Genomic DNA, 18,933 nt, shown 5'->3' with positions numbered 1-18,933 from the left:
TTCAGATTAATTTGGAAGTTTACAGACTGATTTTGTAATCATTAATCATTTTTGGGTTTTATTTGTGACCGTGGAAATTATTTCCATTTTTGTTTGCTTCCATATAACTGGTCTAAGTCATAATTGCAAATATCTCTAAGTTCCTTCAGTCTATCAATTTGTTTTTTTTATTCAAATAAAAGTGGGTATGATAATGTTAAGGGATACTCTTCTGGCATAGTATATGCAATATTTTAAAATTACAAATTGTTGCGCTTGGCTTCATATATAGCAATAGTTATACATTTTATAAGTACAGCATATTTTGGCTTCACAATTCCTTTGTTAACAAAGCATTTTTTTTAAACGTAAGTTTTTGATATCAAAGTTGTTAAAGTATGGAACACACAAAACAAATGCCTAAAGGAAAGTATCGGGAAACACCGATTATAATGTCAATGCATGCAAACACATTCACTTTTATCCTCTAAGATCTTGGTTAAATAAATGAGTTAATTTTGAAGCCAAGTTGAATACTAGAATGTTGAGATCATTTAGAAAATGTAACTGCCTCTGAAGGTGATGACAGTTGTTGAAAGATTGCTATCTGCCCAAATGACATCCCAATAGTTTTCAACTTTCTCTTGTGAAAATAGTAATACATGGGCAGTATCTTGGTCTTCAGTATAATTAAACAAATAACATCAGAAACTTATAATTTTATATCTGAGCTTTGAAAATTTTATGGAAGAATTTTTTTCAGCACTTTGCTGGACTGAAGAAAGTCATGGTGTATGCTTTCAGGAAAAATTGTATTTTCCCTCTTAATTAGTGATATCTTGGTATCCTCCTTTAATATGGCAACTTTTGAGATTGAATCATCTTGTAAAATAAATTGACAACTTTTAAGCCAAGTGGGAAGTGTCTTTTCTGGTGATAACTGAAAAGACAGGAGTGACTGGAAGGACACCTCTTCAAATTTGTATCCGCACTACACATTGGAGTTGATTATCTGGAACATTTCACCCAACATATTGAAGTTTTGCAATATATGTACTAACATTTTCCTTGCCATTGTTAATTTTGGATCACGTGTAGTTTGCTGTAGACTTATGCAAGTAAACTGGGATGTCAAGCTATTTGTTTGCTTGGTTAACTTATATTCAGGGTTATAATTCTGTTTTGAGGAAGAACATCAGAATTGTGAACCAATAGCCGGTTGTCTTGTTAGTGCTGATTTCAGTAGGAAAGATTAGAGATGTGCATTTTGATAGACTTCCTAGGTCTTGTTTTGCACACAAAAGGATTGCAAAAACAGAATCTTAATTTTAAAAAAATCACTACCTTTCATCTTTATTAAAGAACTTCAGAACTGAGATTCTATTTCTCTTTCACATTTCTTCCAGTGGAATGAAGTGGCATCTAACATGTCAAGTGGGACTGCCATAAGTGTTTGGATGGAGAAAAATTTTGAGTGGATAAGAAACTTTTCTTGATTCCGTGGATGAATCTCCTAGAGAAGGAACAAAACTTGACTTCCTATTGGGAAATAAGGCAGGGGAAGTGACTGGAGGTCTAAATGGGAGAGCATTTTGGGACCAGTGATGAGAATTCTATTCATTTTAAAATAAATGATGGAAAGGATAGACCTTATCTCAAAGTTAAACTTATAAATTAGAGGAAGGCTATGTTTGATGATATTAGGCAAGAGCGTTCAAAAACTTAGTGGGAGAGGCTATTCGCAGGTAAAGGGCCGGTTTAAAAAATGGGACCTTCAAAAATGAGATAATGCAAGTCCCGAGGCTTTATGTTCCCTTTAGTAAGAAGGGCAAGTAGGTGTAGGAGATGCTGGATGACTAGAGAAATGGGGGTTCTGGTCAAGAAAAAGGAGGCATACGACAGGTATAGACTGTGATAGAGTGAACTCTTCAGAGTGTAGGGACAGAAGGAGTTTACTTGAGAGCAAAAAGGGGACATGAGATATCTTTGGCAAATAGAGTTAAGGAGAATCCAAAGGGATTCCACAAATACATTGAAGAGTTAACCGGTAACAAGGAAGAGAATAGGGCTCTTAAAGATCAACAAGGCCGTCTGTGTGTGGAACTGCACTGGATGGGGTGAGATACTAAACAAATATTTTGTGTCAGTGTTTACTGTGGAGAAGGATATGGAAGCTTGGGAACTTGGAGAAATAAATAGTGATACCTTGAAAAGCCTCTACGTTACAGAGGAGGATGTACTTGACATCTTAAAAGACATAAAGGTGGATAAATATCTGGAACCTGATCAGATATATCCCTGAGCTTTGTAGGAAGCTAGGGGAGTGGTTGCTGGGTCCCTTGATGAGATACTTGTATCAACAAAAGCCAGGAGTAAGGTATCTGAAAACTTAAAGGGTGGTTAATTTGCTATTACTTAAGAAAGATAAGGAAAAGCCAGAGAGCTGTAGAGCAGTGAGCCTGATGTCAGTGGTGGTTAAGTTGTTGGAGGAGATTCTGAGGGACATGTATTTGGAAAGGCAAGGACTTATTAAGGTTAGTCAACATGGCTTTGTGCATGGGAAAACATGTCTAATAAACTTAATCTGAGTTTTTTGAAGAAATGACAAAGAAGATTGAAGGCAAAGCAATGGATGCTGCCTGTATAGCTTTCAGCAAAGCATTTAAGGTTCTGCATGATTGACTGGTTAGCAAGGTTACATCACATGGAATCCTGGGAGAGCTAGTCATTTGGATACATAATTGGCTTGAAGGTAGAAGACAGAGGGTAGTGGATGTAAGGTTGTTTGTTGGTCACAGGCCTGTAGTCCAAAAATGTGTCACAAGGATCAGTGCTGGGCCCATTGCTTTTTGTCACTTGTATAAATGTGAATATACGAGATTATGGTTAGTAAGTTTGCTGATGTTACCATTATGGATCAGGTCATACCCCCTCAAAACATTTCAAGAAAGTAGCCCGGACGCTAACTTTTCTAGTTGTTTTGAGTGGGTGTAAGGAGGATATTCCAGGAGTGATGCAGCTGGTCAAAACCCCTCTGTTTTAAACAAAAGTTTATTTTCAGCCTATCAAATGAAACACAAACAAAAGAGAGCAGAATACAGAATAACCTAACTGAAAACCGAACAGACAATCCCAACTTAATGATGTTCTAAATTTCTGCAACAATCCCCATAAACACCCCTTGGCAAAAAAGGTAAAATTAAACACAGGGTCTTGCAGGAGGGGGGAAAGAAAGAGAAATGGGAGAGATGTTCAACATTGAACACCTGCTTCCATGTGGCTGTTTCATTTGGGTTTCCAGCTAACAACTGACTGCTTGCTCAAACCAAGCCATAGAAAAGTTGAGCTGGGAGAACCAGCCACTCCTTTCATTGTCCAAGCATTTGTTTAAAAACTTAAAAGCTTCTTCAAGTAGATAAACCCAGACATTTTGGAATCTGTCTTCATGACCACTTTTTGGGGGTTGGAGGGAGAAACCAAGGACAACCTCACCTTGCAGCATTATCACAACACCAAAATTGGTGGTATAGTACACAGTGAAGAAGGTTGGCTCAGAATACAATGGAACCTTGATCAGATAGGACAGTGGGCCGAGGAGTGGCAGATGGAGTTTAATTTGGATAAGTATGAGGTGTTGCATTTTGGACAGGCAAATCATGGCTTGTACACTTATTGGTAGAGTTCTGGGGTGTGTTGCAGCACAGAGACCTGGGAGTGCAGGTTCACAGTTCTTTGAAGGTGCAGTCACAGGTGGACACGGTAGTGAAGAATGCATTTGTTTCAATTGCTGTTGTTGGTCAGTGCATTGAGTATAGGATTGGGGATGTCATGTTGTGGCTGTACAGGACATTGGTTAGGCTATTTTTTTGGGAATACTGTGGTCGATTCTGGTCTCCCTACTGTAGGAAAGATGTTGTGAAACTTGAAAGTGTTCAGAAAAGATGTACAAGGATGTTGCTGGGGTTTGAGTGTTTGAACTGTAGGGAGAGGCTAAATATGTTGGGGCTATTTTCCCTGGAGCGTTAGAGACTAAGGGATGACCTTTATAGAGCTTTATAAAATCATGAAGGGCATGAATGGAGTCAATAGTCAAAGTAGAGGAGACCAAAAATTATGGTTTGGAGATAGGTTTAAGATGAGAGGGGACAGATATAAAAGGGACCTGAGGGGGGCAACATTTCCATGCAGAGGGTGGTGTGTGTATTGAATGCCAGTGGAAGTGGTACAATTACAACACTTAAAAGGCATCTGGGTGGGTACTTGAGTAGGAAGGGTTTAGAGGGATATTGGCCAACTGTTGACAAATTGGGCTAGATTAATTTAGGATATCTGGTGGTCATGGATGAGTTGGACAGAAGGGTCTGTTTCTGTGCTGTACGACTAATCCTGTGAAGAACTTTGTTCTTTGAATCTATATGTGGTATATGCCTAATCAGTTTTTTTTAATGGAGCAAAGGCTCAAATTGATTCATCATAGATGAAAATTCGACTATTGATTTGTGTTACTCCATAACAAATCAAGAAACCATAAAATCTTGTGATTTTTCAACTAATGTCATGTGGAATAATTGTCCTTTGCAGTTTTCTCCCTTGTCTTGTGCAGCTAGTTTGTATTACATTGTTTACATTGCTGCTAATTTATTTTTCTACCACTTCAGTCATTCTGACTGAGGGCATAAAGGTTCTTGCAAATATTCATTCGTTAACATCACAAGCAAATTAATTGTTCTAATTTGGCACACTGATGTGGGCACCTTCAAAGTCATGACACAAAGATTTTAATTTCTGTGCATAATTTGTCATCAGGTGAGTTGTCATTCTAATTGTTGTCTAATGGCATTTTAATTGTCATTAAACAGGAAAAGACCTTCTCGACAATGAAGAAGTGAACTGTGGCACTGTGAGTCATCCACTGATGGCTAGCAATTGAGAAGCAAATGGCTAGCTTGTTTCTTTTTAATGTAAGAGAACAGAGATCACAGTTTTATCGTTGCAGTGTGACCAAATAGAATTTCACATTTTATTTTCCAGAGGCTATTGTGACAATCTTGGTTATAACTCTTTAAGTGCAGCTGACTTTGGGAAGGTTATGAAGAATGTCTTTCCAAACATGAAAGCTCGACGCCTAGGCACAAGAGGCAAATCAAAATATCCTTTGAGTTGTTTTGAAATTCGAGTGCTAACGTGTTCATTTTTAGTTTGAGTAACAACATGCCTGTTTGACCCCAGTGAATGATCCTATTAAGGACTCTAAATGTTTCAAGCAGAAATTGGAATAACCTGCAACTATGACAAAAGTTCAAATTTAACTAAAACAACCCTGTAATATATACAAAAGACTTCAACACAGCGATAGCTATTAATTTAACACTCTAGGTTATCCTACAGAACTCAGTTCAACTTTTTATTTCCCTTGAGAGCTGCCTTCTATTATCACATCTTTAAGATTCAGTTATTTTCGTGGGCCCAACTCGGGTAGAACTTTGCTGTTCAGAATTCAATATTTCTCTTCAGTGTTCCAGATACTTAGCAAGGTAAAAGATTTAATCAAGCCCCTTCCATTAGATTTTGTATAAGCAAACCTACAATTTCTTTACTGACCTCACAGCTTCAGAACCACCCTTCCTGCAGCTTTTGCACAGTGGCTTAAAACATCTGAAAACATTTCTGGTAACACACAGTTCTGGTCACAAACTGCAATCAAACTGATTATTTTGTCATGATTATAGCTGATGGTAATACTAAATAAGTTAGATCCCAGAGTGAGACCTAGCTTGATGGATTGCAGGTTTTTTTATTTTTTTCTTTTTGCTTATGTTTAGCAAAATAAAACACAAATAATATTACACAATCCAAGAACTATTTGAAACTGTCTTATTATAAATATCAGAAAAAAAATCAACGATTTTCCCCATAACCTTACAGACAGTCAAACCTCAGTGAAGGATTATCCCTGTCTCCACACTGTAGCTCCAAGATCGGTTTGCTGAATTATAATTGTCTGAGATTTGTGCAGTTACCAGCCTGTAGATAGCTCAGTGGTTAGCACTGCTGCCTCGCCGCCAGGGACCCGGGTTTGATTCTAGTCGCAGGTGAGTGACTGTGTGGAGTTTGCATATTCTCCCTGTGTCTGTGTGGGTTTTCTCTGGGTGCTCCAGTTTCCTCCCACAGTTCAAAGATGTTCAGGTTTGGTGAATTGGCTGTGCTAAATTGCCCATAGTGTTTAGGGATGTGTACGTTAGGTGCATTAGTCTGGGGAAATGTGAAGTAATAAGGTAGCGGAAATGGGTTGGTGTGGATTTGTTGGGCCGAAGGGCCAGTTTCCACACTGTAGGGATTCTATGATTCTCTGAGATGTTTACCAGTGTTTTTCTTACTGAACTTGCATTTAAAGTTCAATTCTTAACACTGAAAGGTCATGCTTTTAAAATACATGAATTATGATATTAGGCATTTATAGCAATACACAGAAAATTATTTTTGAATACATCATTGCAATTTAGTATGTAGCTAAGCAACTAGTCCTGAATTCCTCCTTGTTTGGTCTTGGAGAACATTACTACAGTTTCCCTTTACATCTATAAAAAATTGTTAAATATAAATTACTCAATTTAAACATTCAAGACAGAACAAAAATTTCATTTTTGTAACTGTTCTATTGCATGAATTGTCTGCTATAAGCTATTAGCTCTTGACAGTCTTCTTGAGTTGATTATTATGATAAAATAATATTTCTATTAATTTTTAAAGTAAGTGTGACTCAGTTATTGGACTTAAAAATTGATTTAAGCTTTTTACTGCAAATGAATGTCAGTCATCTAACATGAAAGTTAGAACAATGATATGCAACCACGGAACAGTGAAGGAATGCATATTATTCCTCAGATTTTGTTGCAGTTTTTGCCAGGATATGGCAAAATTTGATGAATTGACATTTAGGTTCTGGCGCACACCTATGTATAAGATGGACTGATATCTTGGAGCAAGCCCTTTTGACCTTGGAACTGTAGAATGTTTATGATGTGTAGTAAAACAGCGCACAGATGAGAGTAGAAGTGATCAAATACTTGAAAATGAAAAAATTCAATGAACAGGGATAGATTTCAGATCCATAATGCCAAAGAATTTGTTACTGTGAAAAGGCAACATGCAGATTGCATATTTTGCTCTTTATTTTTGGGGTTGTCTTCTATTTTGCATTTATCATTTCTTCATCTTTGATGCACTTAAGTTTGAATTCAATGAATTGGAACCTTTTCGTAATCTTTTGTTGTTAATTCTGTATTCTACTGTTGTCATGGTTTTATTCTAAGTAAAATAAATAAGTTATTTGACCTTAACTCCTTAAAACATATTGTTATAGTGGTCTGAGGAAAAAAGCTTTTGTTCACATGCCATCGCTACCAAGTCTGGATTTTCACAAAACTGAAGGGGTAATTATATTCTGTAATCGAGGCTATTAGGACATGAAATATAAACAATACAGCACATTGACAAGTCTAATAAAAAAAAAACAATGGCAGGATTTACAGATAGCGAACCTGAAGTTTCTACAACACTGAATGAGATTTATAGTGACCGTCTCCATTTGTTCTATGGTAAAATTACAATTAAATTCTCTCTCATTCACCATGGATGGAGAGTTATTTTCTCTTTCCACAGATTCTGACAGACTTATTGACTTTCCCCAGCACTTTGTTTTTGTTTCAGATCTCCAACATTTGCGATATTTTGCTGTTCTTATTCAGGGAATCATTTGGGTTCCTAGATTTATTGGCTTAATTTTGTGGACTCTTTTACCCCCATGCTCCGTATAATTTCCATTATTCACAACAATATCAACTTTCACTTTTCTAGTATTATCTGTGGAACACCTACCTTCATCTGCACAACTGCTAAATACTCACGCATTCTTAAAATCCGCTTCCACAAACCTCTAGTCTATTTCACATAACCTCTAGCACAACCAGAATTCTGCCAAGGCTTACACTTGTGTCCTAATCATGTTGAGAAATGCACGTTGTTTTTCATGCTGGAGCAACAGGTTCTTTTCAGGTTTTCCAGTAATCTCTCTATCTTTCACGTTTAACTTCCCATGCTTTCGGTTTAGAAGTTGTGCATCAGCTTCCTCAGGACCTATTTAAACTTTGACTTAGAGCGTAGTAGGAGACCTTGTGGTCAGCTTCATTGGTCAGCATGTTGAAAGTTGGGCTTCCATCATGAATTTAAGAATCCCAGCAGAGAGAGTGCAGGCACTATCTTCCAGTGAAATCAGTTCAATTTTATTTGCAATACCACCAAAGCTGTTTCAGTGCTATCAAATTCAGATGTCCCAGAAGAACTGGAACTGAAGTTTGATACTGCTTGTGAAATATCAGGGTACTGTTTCTTCATAATTTCATAATACAGACAACAAGACTGTTAAGGAGATGGGTATAAAGGGGATGCTTTGGCATTATGGTATTGTCACTGAACTAGTAATGGTGAGCACCATCTAATATTCTGGAGACATGGGCTCAAATCCACAGTGTTGGAATTGAAAATTTGAATGTCCGTCAAATTTGAATTGTGAAATCTAATTAAATCGGTGTTAATTGCCAGATTTTTTGGTAACCACTTAACCATTGCTGGTTGTTGTGTTATGGGCCAGGCTAAACCCCCTCAAAATGTAAAAAGAAGATAGCCTAAACCCTAACCTTCTTTTATTTTAAAGGTAAGTGTAAGGCGTTGTATTCCAGAAGCAATTTGATTGGTCAAACTACTCCACTTCCAGCAAGTGGAGTGTTTATTTTCACACTCCAGTTAAAATACGGACCAAAAATTGGATTGGCTTAACGGTAACTCTGTTGCAATGCTTAATAAAATAATATATATTAACTATAGGTAGTTCTTCTATAATGCGATGGGGTTGCATTCTTGTGCAACCCCGCATTATAGAAAGATCGCACTTGAGACACAGTGCTTCAAAGTGTTGGCGATGTAATCGCATTATAGTGAATACATGTTTTAAAAGTTTGCTCTTTAGAAGCAATCGACAATTGACGTTACAGCAAATTTGCATGAATGAAACACTCGTTATAACAGAATGACCTGTACTACTAGTTAACTGTTCCAATATAGCAATTTTGCATACGCACACTCTTCGTAAAAGCAAATTCAATAAAATACATGCAATTCTAGCAGCTTTTTAGCAGTAACAGAGAGAGGAATGAGCGTTTCCACATGCAGTTTCAAGACCCCAGCAATCGCTGAAAGCGGAAACTAAACATTCTGGTTTTGTGGGAGCCTGACTCCACCCATTCAGGCTGTTTCTGTTGTTCAAAGTTTTTTTTAAAAAAAACATAAGGCATCAGAGGCTGTTTATTGACTTTGCACAGATTGCTCAGCCCCTCTGTCTCAACCTTTACCATAGTGTTGTGTACCCCCCCCCACAAAAGAACCATCATTATATAAAGATGGCTTCATTTTTAAAAACATTTAGTCTTACGCTATTAGTACACTACAATGCATATATATAATATTGACTCTAAGCATGCAAACATTCATTACTATAGTTGATTCACTCTGTTTTCTCCCACTATCGAATGCCTCCATCTTCATTCATCAAAGTCGTGCTCGTACATTAGCAATTACATTGTCTCACCCTGCCATGTCTAGAATTTTCATACTAAATGGCTGCAATAATAAGCTCCAACAGAACAGTGTGGAATTTTTAACCTTAAATTTTTCCAAAGCCTTTAAACAATTGTCTCAGACTACTGGCAATATAAACGTTGGAATGTTGCAGGCTTAAGGTCCGCTCAATCATGGAATATTTCTGTTGATGGTTATTCAATTTTCTGGAAAAATACCTAAATATCTAATGGGGCTTTCTATCTTCTTGTCAGGCTCAAAGGTAGTAAATAGGGGTGGTGGTGGAGGGATGTTTTTCAGACTGAAGACCTGTGACCAGTGGAGTGCCATAAGGATCAGTGCTGGGTCCACTACTTTTTGTCATTTTATATAAATGATTTGGATATGAACATGGGTATAGTTAGTAAGTTTGCAGATAACCCTAAAATTGAAGGTGTAGTGGACAGTGAAGGAGGTTACCTCAGATTACAGTGGGATCTTGATCAGATGGGCCAATGGGCTGAGGGGTAGCAGATGGAGTTTAATTTCGATAAATGCAAGGTGCTGCATTTGGGAAAGCAAATCTTTGCAGGATTTATACATTTAATGGTAAGGTCCGAGGGAATGTTGCTAAGAGACCTTGGAGTGCAGGTTCACAACTCCTTGAAAGTAGAGTATCGGGTAAATTGGATAGTGAAGGCGACGTTTGGTATGCTATCCTTTATTGGTCCAAGAATTGAGTATAGGAGTTGGGAGGTTTGACCACAGGCCATTGGTTAGGCCACTGTTGGAACATTGCGTGCAATTCCGGTCTCCTTCCTATTGGAAGGAAGTTGTGAAACTTGAAAGGGTTCAGAAAAAATTGATAACGATGTTGCCAAGATTGGAGGATTTGAGCTATAGGGAGAGGTTGAATAGGCTAGGGCTGTTTTCCCTGGAGCGTCGGAGGCTGAGGGGTGACCTTAGAGGTTTATAAAATCTTGAAGGGCATGGATAGGGTAAACAGACCAGGTCTTTTCCCTGGGGTGGGAGAGTCCAGAACTAGAGGGCATAGGTTTAGGGTGAGAGGGGAAAGATATAAAAGAGACCAAAGGAGCAACGTTTTCACGCAGAAGGTGATGCGTGTCAGGAATGGGCTGCCAGAGGAAGTGGTGGAGGCTGGTACGATTGCATCATTTAAAAGGCATCTGGATGGGCATATGAATAGGAAGGTTTTGGTGCGATTAGATTGAGTTGAAATATCTGGTCAGCATGGACGAGTTGGACCGAAGGGTCTGTTTCCATGCTGTACATCTCTATGACTCTATCTTCGATCAGTACACTACCAGTACCACACATCACTTGCATCAATAGCCATCTTGAATGGCTTAATATAATTAGATGTGGCTAACACTGCAGCATTGTACATACTGCTTTCAGGCTGTCGAATGCCTTCTGACATTCCTCCATCTGTTGAAATTTTCACGTCAGTGGAGCGAGCACAATGCTAAAATTTGGTATGAACTTCCGATAAAAACCACGGAGCTTCAGGAATTGCAGTACTTCCCTCTTCGTCGATAGTATGGGAAAACTCCAATAACTTTTTGTTTTCACATCCCGTGGGGTCATTTGTCCTTGTCTAAGGACACGGCCCAGGGATGTGACTTGGGCTTTTGCAAACTCACTCACAAGTTGTTTATTGGCTTACGAGAAGGACAAAAAAACCCTCTTTAAAGCCAGAGTATCATCGCAGTCATTCAAAAAAATCATATGCCCCCATGTGGTTTGAGACCCAAAACAACTTGCCTGCTTAAATGAGCTGCCTGGCATTGACCTAGGTACTGGAGATGACATTGGTAGACTTAGCCATGTTAATCCTGCAAAGCCCTATTTCTAAACAGTTACTGGGTCTGGAGAGAGTGTCCCACTGATTAGTGAAGCAACTACTTGCCATAGACATAGAGACTCATCTTACACACAGTGACCCTGGTTATGACCTGTCCCCTTGATAGGACAGACTGCCAGACACTCTTGAACTGTTCAAGATTCCCCACAGGAGCAACTTTGCCCATTACCTTCTATCCTGCCCCCCCGATTGTAGGTGGCAGAAATGACAGAGGATAATGTGCTATATCCGGAATCAGTGGGGTGGAAGCTGAGAACTGGGAGAGGTTCTCTCCTTGTTGCAATTGGATGGGTGGGGTTCAAGGGTAGAGGTGCAGGAAGTTCTTGCACCTCTGTACTTGAACCCAACTCTTCCACCTGCAACAAGGAGAGAGGCCCATCCCCCAGTCCTCAGCTTCCACCCCACTAATCTCTGGATTCAACGCATTATCCTCAGTCATTTCTGCCACCTACAATCAGGCCCCACCACCAGAGATATGTTTCCCTCCCCATCCCTATTGGCATTGCATAGAGACCATGCCCTTTACAACTCCTTTGTTAGGTCCACACTCCCCACCAACTTACTGTCCCCTCCCAGCAACTTCACTCGCCACACCCCCCAACCTCCATCCAAGGCCCAAAGGATCCTTCTACATGCAGCAGAGATTTTCCTGCGCATCTAGAACCTCATCTAATGTGTCTGTTGCTCTCAATGTGGTCTCCTCTATACTGGGGAGACAAGGTGCTAACTTTCGGAACATTTTAGGGAACATCTCTGGGACATGCACCGAACAGCCCACTGCCCTGTGGCTGACCACTTCCACTCCCCTTCTCCCTTTGCCAAGGACATGCAACCCCTGGGCCTCCTCTGAATCCAAGCCACCTAACACCTGGAGGAAATATGCGTTATCTTCCACTTTGGGATCCTCCAACCACACTGCATCACAATCGACTTCACCAGTTGCCTCCCCTCCCTTCCCCCACCTCATCCTCGATCCAATTCTTCAATTCAGCACTGCCTCCTTGAACTGTCCTACCTGTCCATCTGCCTTCCCCCTTACCTGCTCCACCCTCCCCTCTGACCTATCACCATCACTCCCCACCTGCATCTAGCTAATGCCTTCCCAGCTACCTCATTCCCTACTTTCACCATCCTATTTATCTCTCAGCACCCTTCCTCCTCTTCTCTCTCCACCCACCCCCCCCCCACTCCTGATGAAGGGCTTATGGCCGAAATGTCAATTCTCCTGCAACTCAGATGCTGCCTCATCTGCTGTGCTTTACAGCACCACAGGTTTTGAAAATTTATACCTTGTTTGACTACTCTCGATCAGCAGTTAAGTAATGAAAGCAATTTGTCAACAGCTCTATTCAAGCACCAGTTTCTCAGAATAAACTACTCACTGCTCAATTTGGGTTTAGCCTGGACTACTCAACATGACCTCCTTATCCTTGGTCCAAACACAGACATAAGGGCTGAATTATAGAGGTGAGATGAGAGAAACTACCCTTGTCATCAAAGTAATATTTCACCCAGTATAGCTTCATGGACAAATAAAAAACTGGAATTCTGAGTCAGGGAGTACACGGTGTTGGTTTGAGTCATACCAAGCAGAACAGAAGATTATTGTGGTTGTTGGCAGTCAATCATTTGGTCTAAGAATATCATTGCAAGAGTTCCTAAACAGTCCTACGTCCAAGCATTGCTAGCTGCTCCATCAATGAGCTTCCCAACTCATAAGGTCAGTCCTGTGCGTTTTTGCTGCTTATTATCCAATGTTCAGAATCATCCATACCACCTCATACTGACACAATCAGTATTCACTTGCAGCAAGACTTGGATAATCGGCAAGTTGGTTCTAATGTGGCAAATACCACGCCAGGCAATGACCAACTCCAACAAGAGAAAATCTAGCAATTATTTGTTGCAATTCAATGGCAGTACCATTTACTGAATCCCCCACTATGAACAGCTTGGGGCTGATCGTTATCCAGAAACTGAACTGGACTAACCATATAAATACCATGGCTACAAGAGCTGGTCTTTGGCTAGGAGTACTGCAGTGAATAACTTGCCCATTTCCTCAATACTCGCTCATTATCAAGAATGCACAAGTCAGGAGTTGTGATGGAATACTCTCCCCTTGCCTGGAAGGGTTGCATCTCCAATAACCCTCCAACTGTCCAGTCAGTCTAACTTAGTGGAGAAACTATTAGAAGCAGTTATTATGCACCAGACCAGACCCCCCCAAAATATTTTTAAGAAGTTAGCCTAGACCTAATTTTTTTTTTCTGATTTCAAAGACAGGTGTAAAGTGCTGTGTTCAACTGGTCAAATTACTTAACATTAAGCAAAGCACAATTTATTCAAACACTGTATTTAAAAGGCAACAAAAGAAAGAAAAACTTAGAATAACTATATTGGAAAACTTAACAGAGTAACATACAGTAACTATTACTAATTAACATTACAGTATAGTAATATCCCATAAGTACACCCTTTGGCAAAAAGGCAAACTCCACAAAACAGATTTTGTCTTACATGCAATCCAGCAGCCTAGGAAGAGAACCCCCATCTTTTGGCTGTCATTGAGAAAGGAAAAACCGTTTCTACTACTTACAGCCCAAAACAGTAGTTGCTGAAATTAACTAAAAATCCTTGGTCTGTGAGAGTTTGACTACACGCAGTCAGGCTGCCTGTATTATTCCAACTTTAAAAAAGAAGCAAAAGCCTGATAAACTTATTGTTTATTTTCTCATAGACTTTTCACTACCAGTCCCCCATTCTCTCTAAAAGAAACCAGGATAAAACATGCCTCTTAAAGCCATAGCGTCATCATCATCATAATTCAGAGGGACAGAATTAATCTGTATTTGGGGAGGCAGGGATTAATCGAGAACAGTCAGCATAATTCTGTTAGAGAAGTCATGTCTGACCAACCTGATTTAATTTTTTCCACAGGTAAAGTGGTTTGTAGATGAAGACCATGCTTTTGATGTAGTCTTCTTGGACCTCAGGGAGGCTTTTGATAAGGTCCCACGTAGAAGACTGATCACAAATTTCAGAGCACATGGGATCCAAGGAATTTGGCAATTTGGTTCCATAATTTGCTGAGTAGTACGAAGTAGAGGGCAATGGTTGAGGGTTTTTTTTCGACTGGTAGTCAGTGTCTAATGGAGTCCCACAGGGGTCACTGTTGGGGCCCTTGCTCTTTGTGCTTTCTAGAGATTATTTAGACTTGCATATAGGTGTGTTGATCAGTAAATTTGCAGATGACATGCAGATTGGTAAAGTGGTAAACACTGAGAACGATATAAATAGGCTGGTCAAAGGGGCTGATCAGTGGCAAATGGAATTCAATTCTGATAAATGTGAGGTGATGCACTTGGGCAGGACAGACAAGGCAAGGGAATGGATGATGGGTAGTAGGACCCTGGGGAGCACCAAGAATCAGAGGGGCTTTAGTGTATATGTCCACCCATTCCTTAAGGTATAGGAGTAGGTGAAGAAAGTGGTTAAGAAGGTGTATGGCATACTTGCATTTATTAGCGAAGGCATACAGTTCAAGCACAGGGAGGTTATGTTGGAACTGATTAAAACATTGGTTAGGTACAGAGTATTGTACGCAGTTCTGAAATCCTGAAACATTATAGGAGGGATGTGATAACACTGAAAAGGGAGCAGCGAAGATTTACTTGGATGTTGTCTCGGCTGGAGAATTTTATTTGTGAAGAGTGATTGGACAGACTGAGTTGTTTTCCTCACAGCAGAGGTGGATGAGAGGGGATATGATTGAGATATATAAAATTGAGGGGCTTAGATAGAGTAGACTGAAAAAAGCATTACTCTCAATGGAAGCATAGATTTTAAGGTAAAGTGCAGAAGATGTGAGGGAAACTTTGTCACCCAGAGACATTTGGAAAATCATGATTTTCTGATGCAAAGTCAGCATGATTTCATGAAAGGGAAATTGTGTCTGACTAATTTATTCCAGTGTTTTGAAGATGTCTCAACCAAAGTGGCTCAAGGGGAGCCAGTAGGTGTATTGTGTCTGGACTTTCAGAAAGTATTCGACAGGATTCCTCAAAAAGTTAAGTCATAAGAGCTGATGATGTTGGAGTATATAGGTGTGGACAGGGAATTGCTTAATGGGCAAGAAACACTGAGTGAGGGTGAAGGGTTCTTTTTCAGATTGGCGACCTGTGACCAGTGGAGTTCAAGTGATCAGTATTGGGATTGAAACTGTTTACAATATATGCAAATGATTTGGAGGAAGGATGCGAATGTACTGTAGTGAAATTTGCGAACTACACAAAAATAGGTGGACTTGTAAGTTGAGAGGAATACAGACAGAGAAATATGATGAATGAGTGAACAGGAACTTGGCAAGTGCAGTTTAATGTCGGAAAATGAAAAGTTTGGAAGGGACGATAACAGTATTATTTAAATGGAGAATAACTGCAGAAAGCTGTACCGCTAAAGAACTTGTGGTACTTGGTGCTCGAAACACAGAAAGTTAGGCGCATGCAATCAGGAAGGCTATTGGAATATTGGCCCTATTTCAAAGGATTTGGTTTATAACAGTAGGGAAGTTCTACTTCAACTGTACAAGGTGCTGCTGAGACCACACTTACTTGGCAGTGTTGGTCTCATTTAAGGAGGGTTATCATTTCATTGGAGGCAGTTCAAAGAAGGTTCACTAGGACAATTCCCAGTATGGAGGGATGGTCTGATAAACATAGGTTAAACAGGGTGGTACTCTATTTGTTGGAATAGAAGAATGAGGGGTGATCTAATTGAAACATATATATATAGGATTCATAAGAAGCGTGATGGTAACTGTTCAGAGGATGTTTCCCCTCGTGGGAGAGTCAAGGACGAGAGGGCGTAGTCTCCGAATTAAAGGTGCCAATTTAAGACTGAGATGGGGAAGAATTTCTTCTGAGTTGATGGTGTTTGGAACTACTTTCCACAGAGAGCTTTGGGGAGAGAGTCCTTGTGTACATTTAAGGCTGAGATAGTTTGATTCTTGATCAGTAGGGGAATCAAGGGTAAAGGGAGAAGGCAGTAAAGTGGATGTAAGGAATGTCAGATCAGCTATTGAACAGTGGAATAGGTTCGAGGGACTGAATGACTCCTCCTGTTTCTATTTCTTATGATCTTAATGTTAGAGGATGGTGGGAATATTGAGCTCTCTACCTGTAAAGATGGTAGAGACAAACTAACTTAACAACACTTGAGAAGTATTTAGATGAGCACTAATAATACCGAGGCAATACAAGTGTATGGGCCAAGTGCTGGAAAATATTATTAGAATAGTTAAATAGTTATTTTTGACTGGTACATACATGATGGGTTGAAGGCCCTGTTTCCGTGCTGTAGAGCTCTGTGACACTGACCATCCAGGACAAAAGTAGCCAGCTTAATTGACAACCCATCCACTACCAGCAATATTTATGCCATTCATCACTACTTTGTGGCAACAGTACTTACTATCTAAAATGTGCACCGCAACAACTCAGCCAAGGTTTGTTTGACAGAACCTTTCAAAGACAAGGGGGCCAGATGTGAGAACATTTTACTGGTTTCCCTTCAAGCCACAACCTGACTTTCATATGTACAGTATATTGCCTCCATTGTTGCTAGGTCAATATCCTTCCTAATAGGTGTCCCTACAATCTACAGACGGCAGTGGTTTCAAGAAGGCAGCACAGCAGCAACTTCTCCAGGGCAGTTGGGAATGAAAATGAAAGCAGATCTACATCCTATGAACAAATATATGATGCATGGCACTGAAATGAGGACAATGAGATGAGCAAGATGTGACTCATGTAATTAAGAGAAACGTTTTGATTGTTAACCTGCTTGCTTACAGGAATGAATTGGTCATCTTAACGAGTTGAACTTGGCATGCAATTTATTTTTTAGTTGGTAGTGATCTTTTCCTTTCTGCTGGCAATATTGACTATTCTTTTCATGAAGCTGCTTTGTAATATTAACAAGTCTATTTCTCCAGTATAAAAAAGACCAGAACTCTAAAGTTAGACAGAGCTTTCAGCTACCCTGGAGTAGTTTACACACTGGTGTCAAAGGAATTTTGAAACCTTAAATTGAATGTCCAAGGAACAGCTCCATGGACATCATGGACTCTATGTATCATTTTGATATGTTTTTGTATGTTATTTGTCTCTAATCCATTTTGATGTAGTCTTCTGTCGTCTCATTGCCTGTTTAACCACCTGCAAGGTACAAGTCAGGAGTGTGATAGAATACTGCCCACCTGCCTGAATGAGTGCTGCTCCAGCAACACTACAGAAGCTTGACATTGTTCAGGACAAAACAGCCTGCTTTATTAACGTGGTGCCAGACCTGCAAAAAATCACTCCCTTTTTACTGCCATGCGCAGTATCAGTAGTATGTATCATCTAAAAGATACACTGCAGAAATTCACAAAACTCCTTAAACAGTACCTTCCAAACCCATGACCACTCCTGTCTCAAAGGTCAAGGGCAGCAGATGAATGGGAGCACCACCAGCTGCAAGTTCCCCTCTAAGTCATTTACTTTTCCCACTTGCAAATACATAGCTTTTCCTTCAGTTTTGCTCTGTCAAAATCCTTGAACACTCTCCCTGTCAACACTGTGGCTATCCCTTGCAGCACATGGACTGCAGCAATTCAAGAAGACAGATCACCATCAGCATCTTGAGGGCAACAAAGGATGAGCAATAAATTTTGTCCCAGGTCTCTCAAAAGAATAAATAGAAAAAGTTTTTACAGTATAGGATTTCCATGAAACATTGCCCAAGTAAAGAAAATTAGTTTCTAATTGCCTGATTTGCTTAATTGTGCAATAAATGTGTGGATTAATATAAGCTGCTGAGTAATTCCTAGAAATAGTCTGTCTTTCTCATCTCCCCCACAAATTATTTTTTGGTGCCATTGCACGACTTCCAAAAGGAATATCTAATCTGTTAACCTTATGAAGGCAGAGTGCATTCTCTCCAAACTGAACTGTTTCCAAACCTAACTGACATCTCCATGCCAATTTATGGCAGGATTCCCTCTACTTAAATTTGTAATGAAGTTTTTAAAAAATTGTTTTTTTTTTTGTTACTTTCAAAACAAATATTCACTACTTGAGTAAGACTTTTATAAAATTAATCATCTGTTTAATGTTGACATTTTTTTACAATTCCTTGCCTTTATTAAATAACTGCCATAATTTGTGTTGGTACTTTACATTCAAAGCAGCTGGGATTGGGATGTAATAGTCTTACAGTCAAAAGCAGTTTATGTTGAAACATTATTATTTCTTCAGAAATAGACATTTGACTTGTTTGCATAGTCAGTTATATTTATGGTATTACTCCAATCCTTGCATTTTGTGCTATCAAGTGAAAAATGTTCGTTCTTTTTGATTAAATTGCTTTATCAGGTTGTACTCCTTTCACTGAATTGAGCCACATTCAAATGGTTT

At 39.5% G+C, this 18,933-nt stretch overlaps 1 protein-coding gene across 1 annotated transcript in view; it reads left to right on the top strand.

The window, feature by feature from the left end:
• The window catches only part of rfx7b (regulatory factor X7b), an 88,344-nt gene that overhangs the window by 52,495 nt on the left and 16,916 nt on the right, over positions 1–18,933 (top strand). The window contains exons 5-6 of the mRNA XM_072564987.1: positions 5,011–5,131; positions 7,335–7,412. Of these exons, the coding sequence (XP_072421088.1) occupies positions 5,011–5,131; positions 7,335–7,412 (199 nt within the window). The remainder of the gene's footprint in view (positions 1–5,010; positions 5,132–7,334; positions 7,413–18,933) is intronic.

Source organism: Chiloscyllium punctatum, chromosome 48 (assembly GCF_047496795.1).
Source record: "Chiloscyllium punctatum isolate Juve2018m chromosome 48, sChiPun1.3, whole genome shotgun sequence".
NCBI classification, from domain to species: Eukaryota; Metazoa; Chordata; class Chondrichthyes; order Orectolobiformes; family Hemiscylliidae; genus Chiloscyllium; species Chiloscyllium punctatum.
Note: the sequence above shows the minus strand (reverse complement) of the source record. Positions and strands in the feature narration are given on the sequence as shown.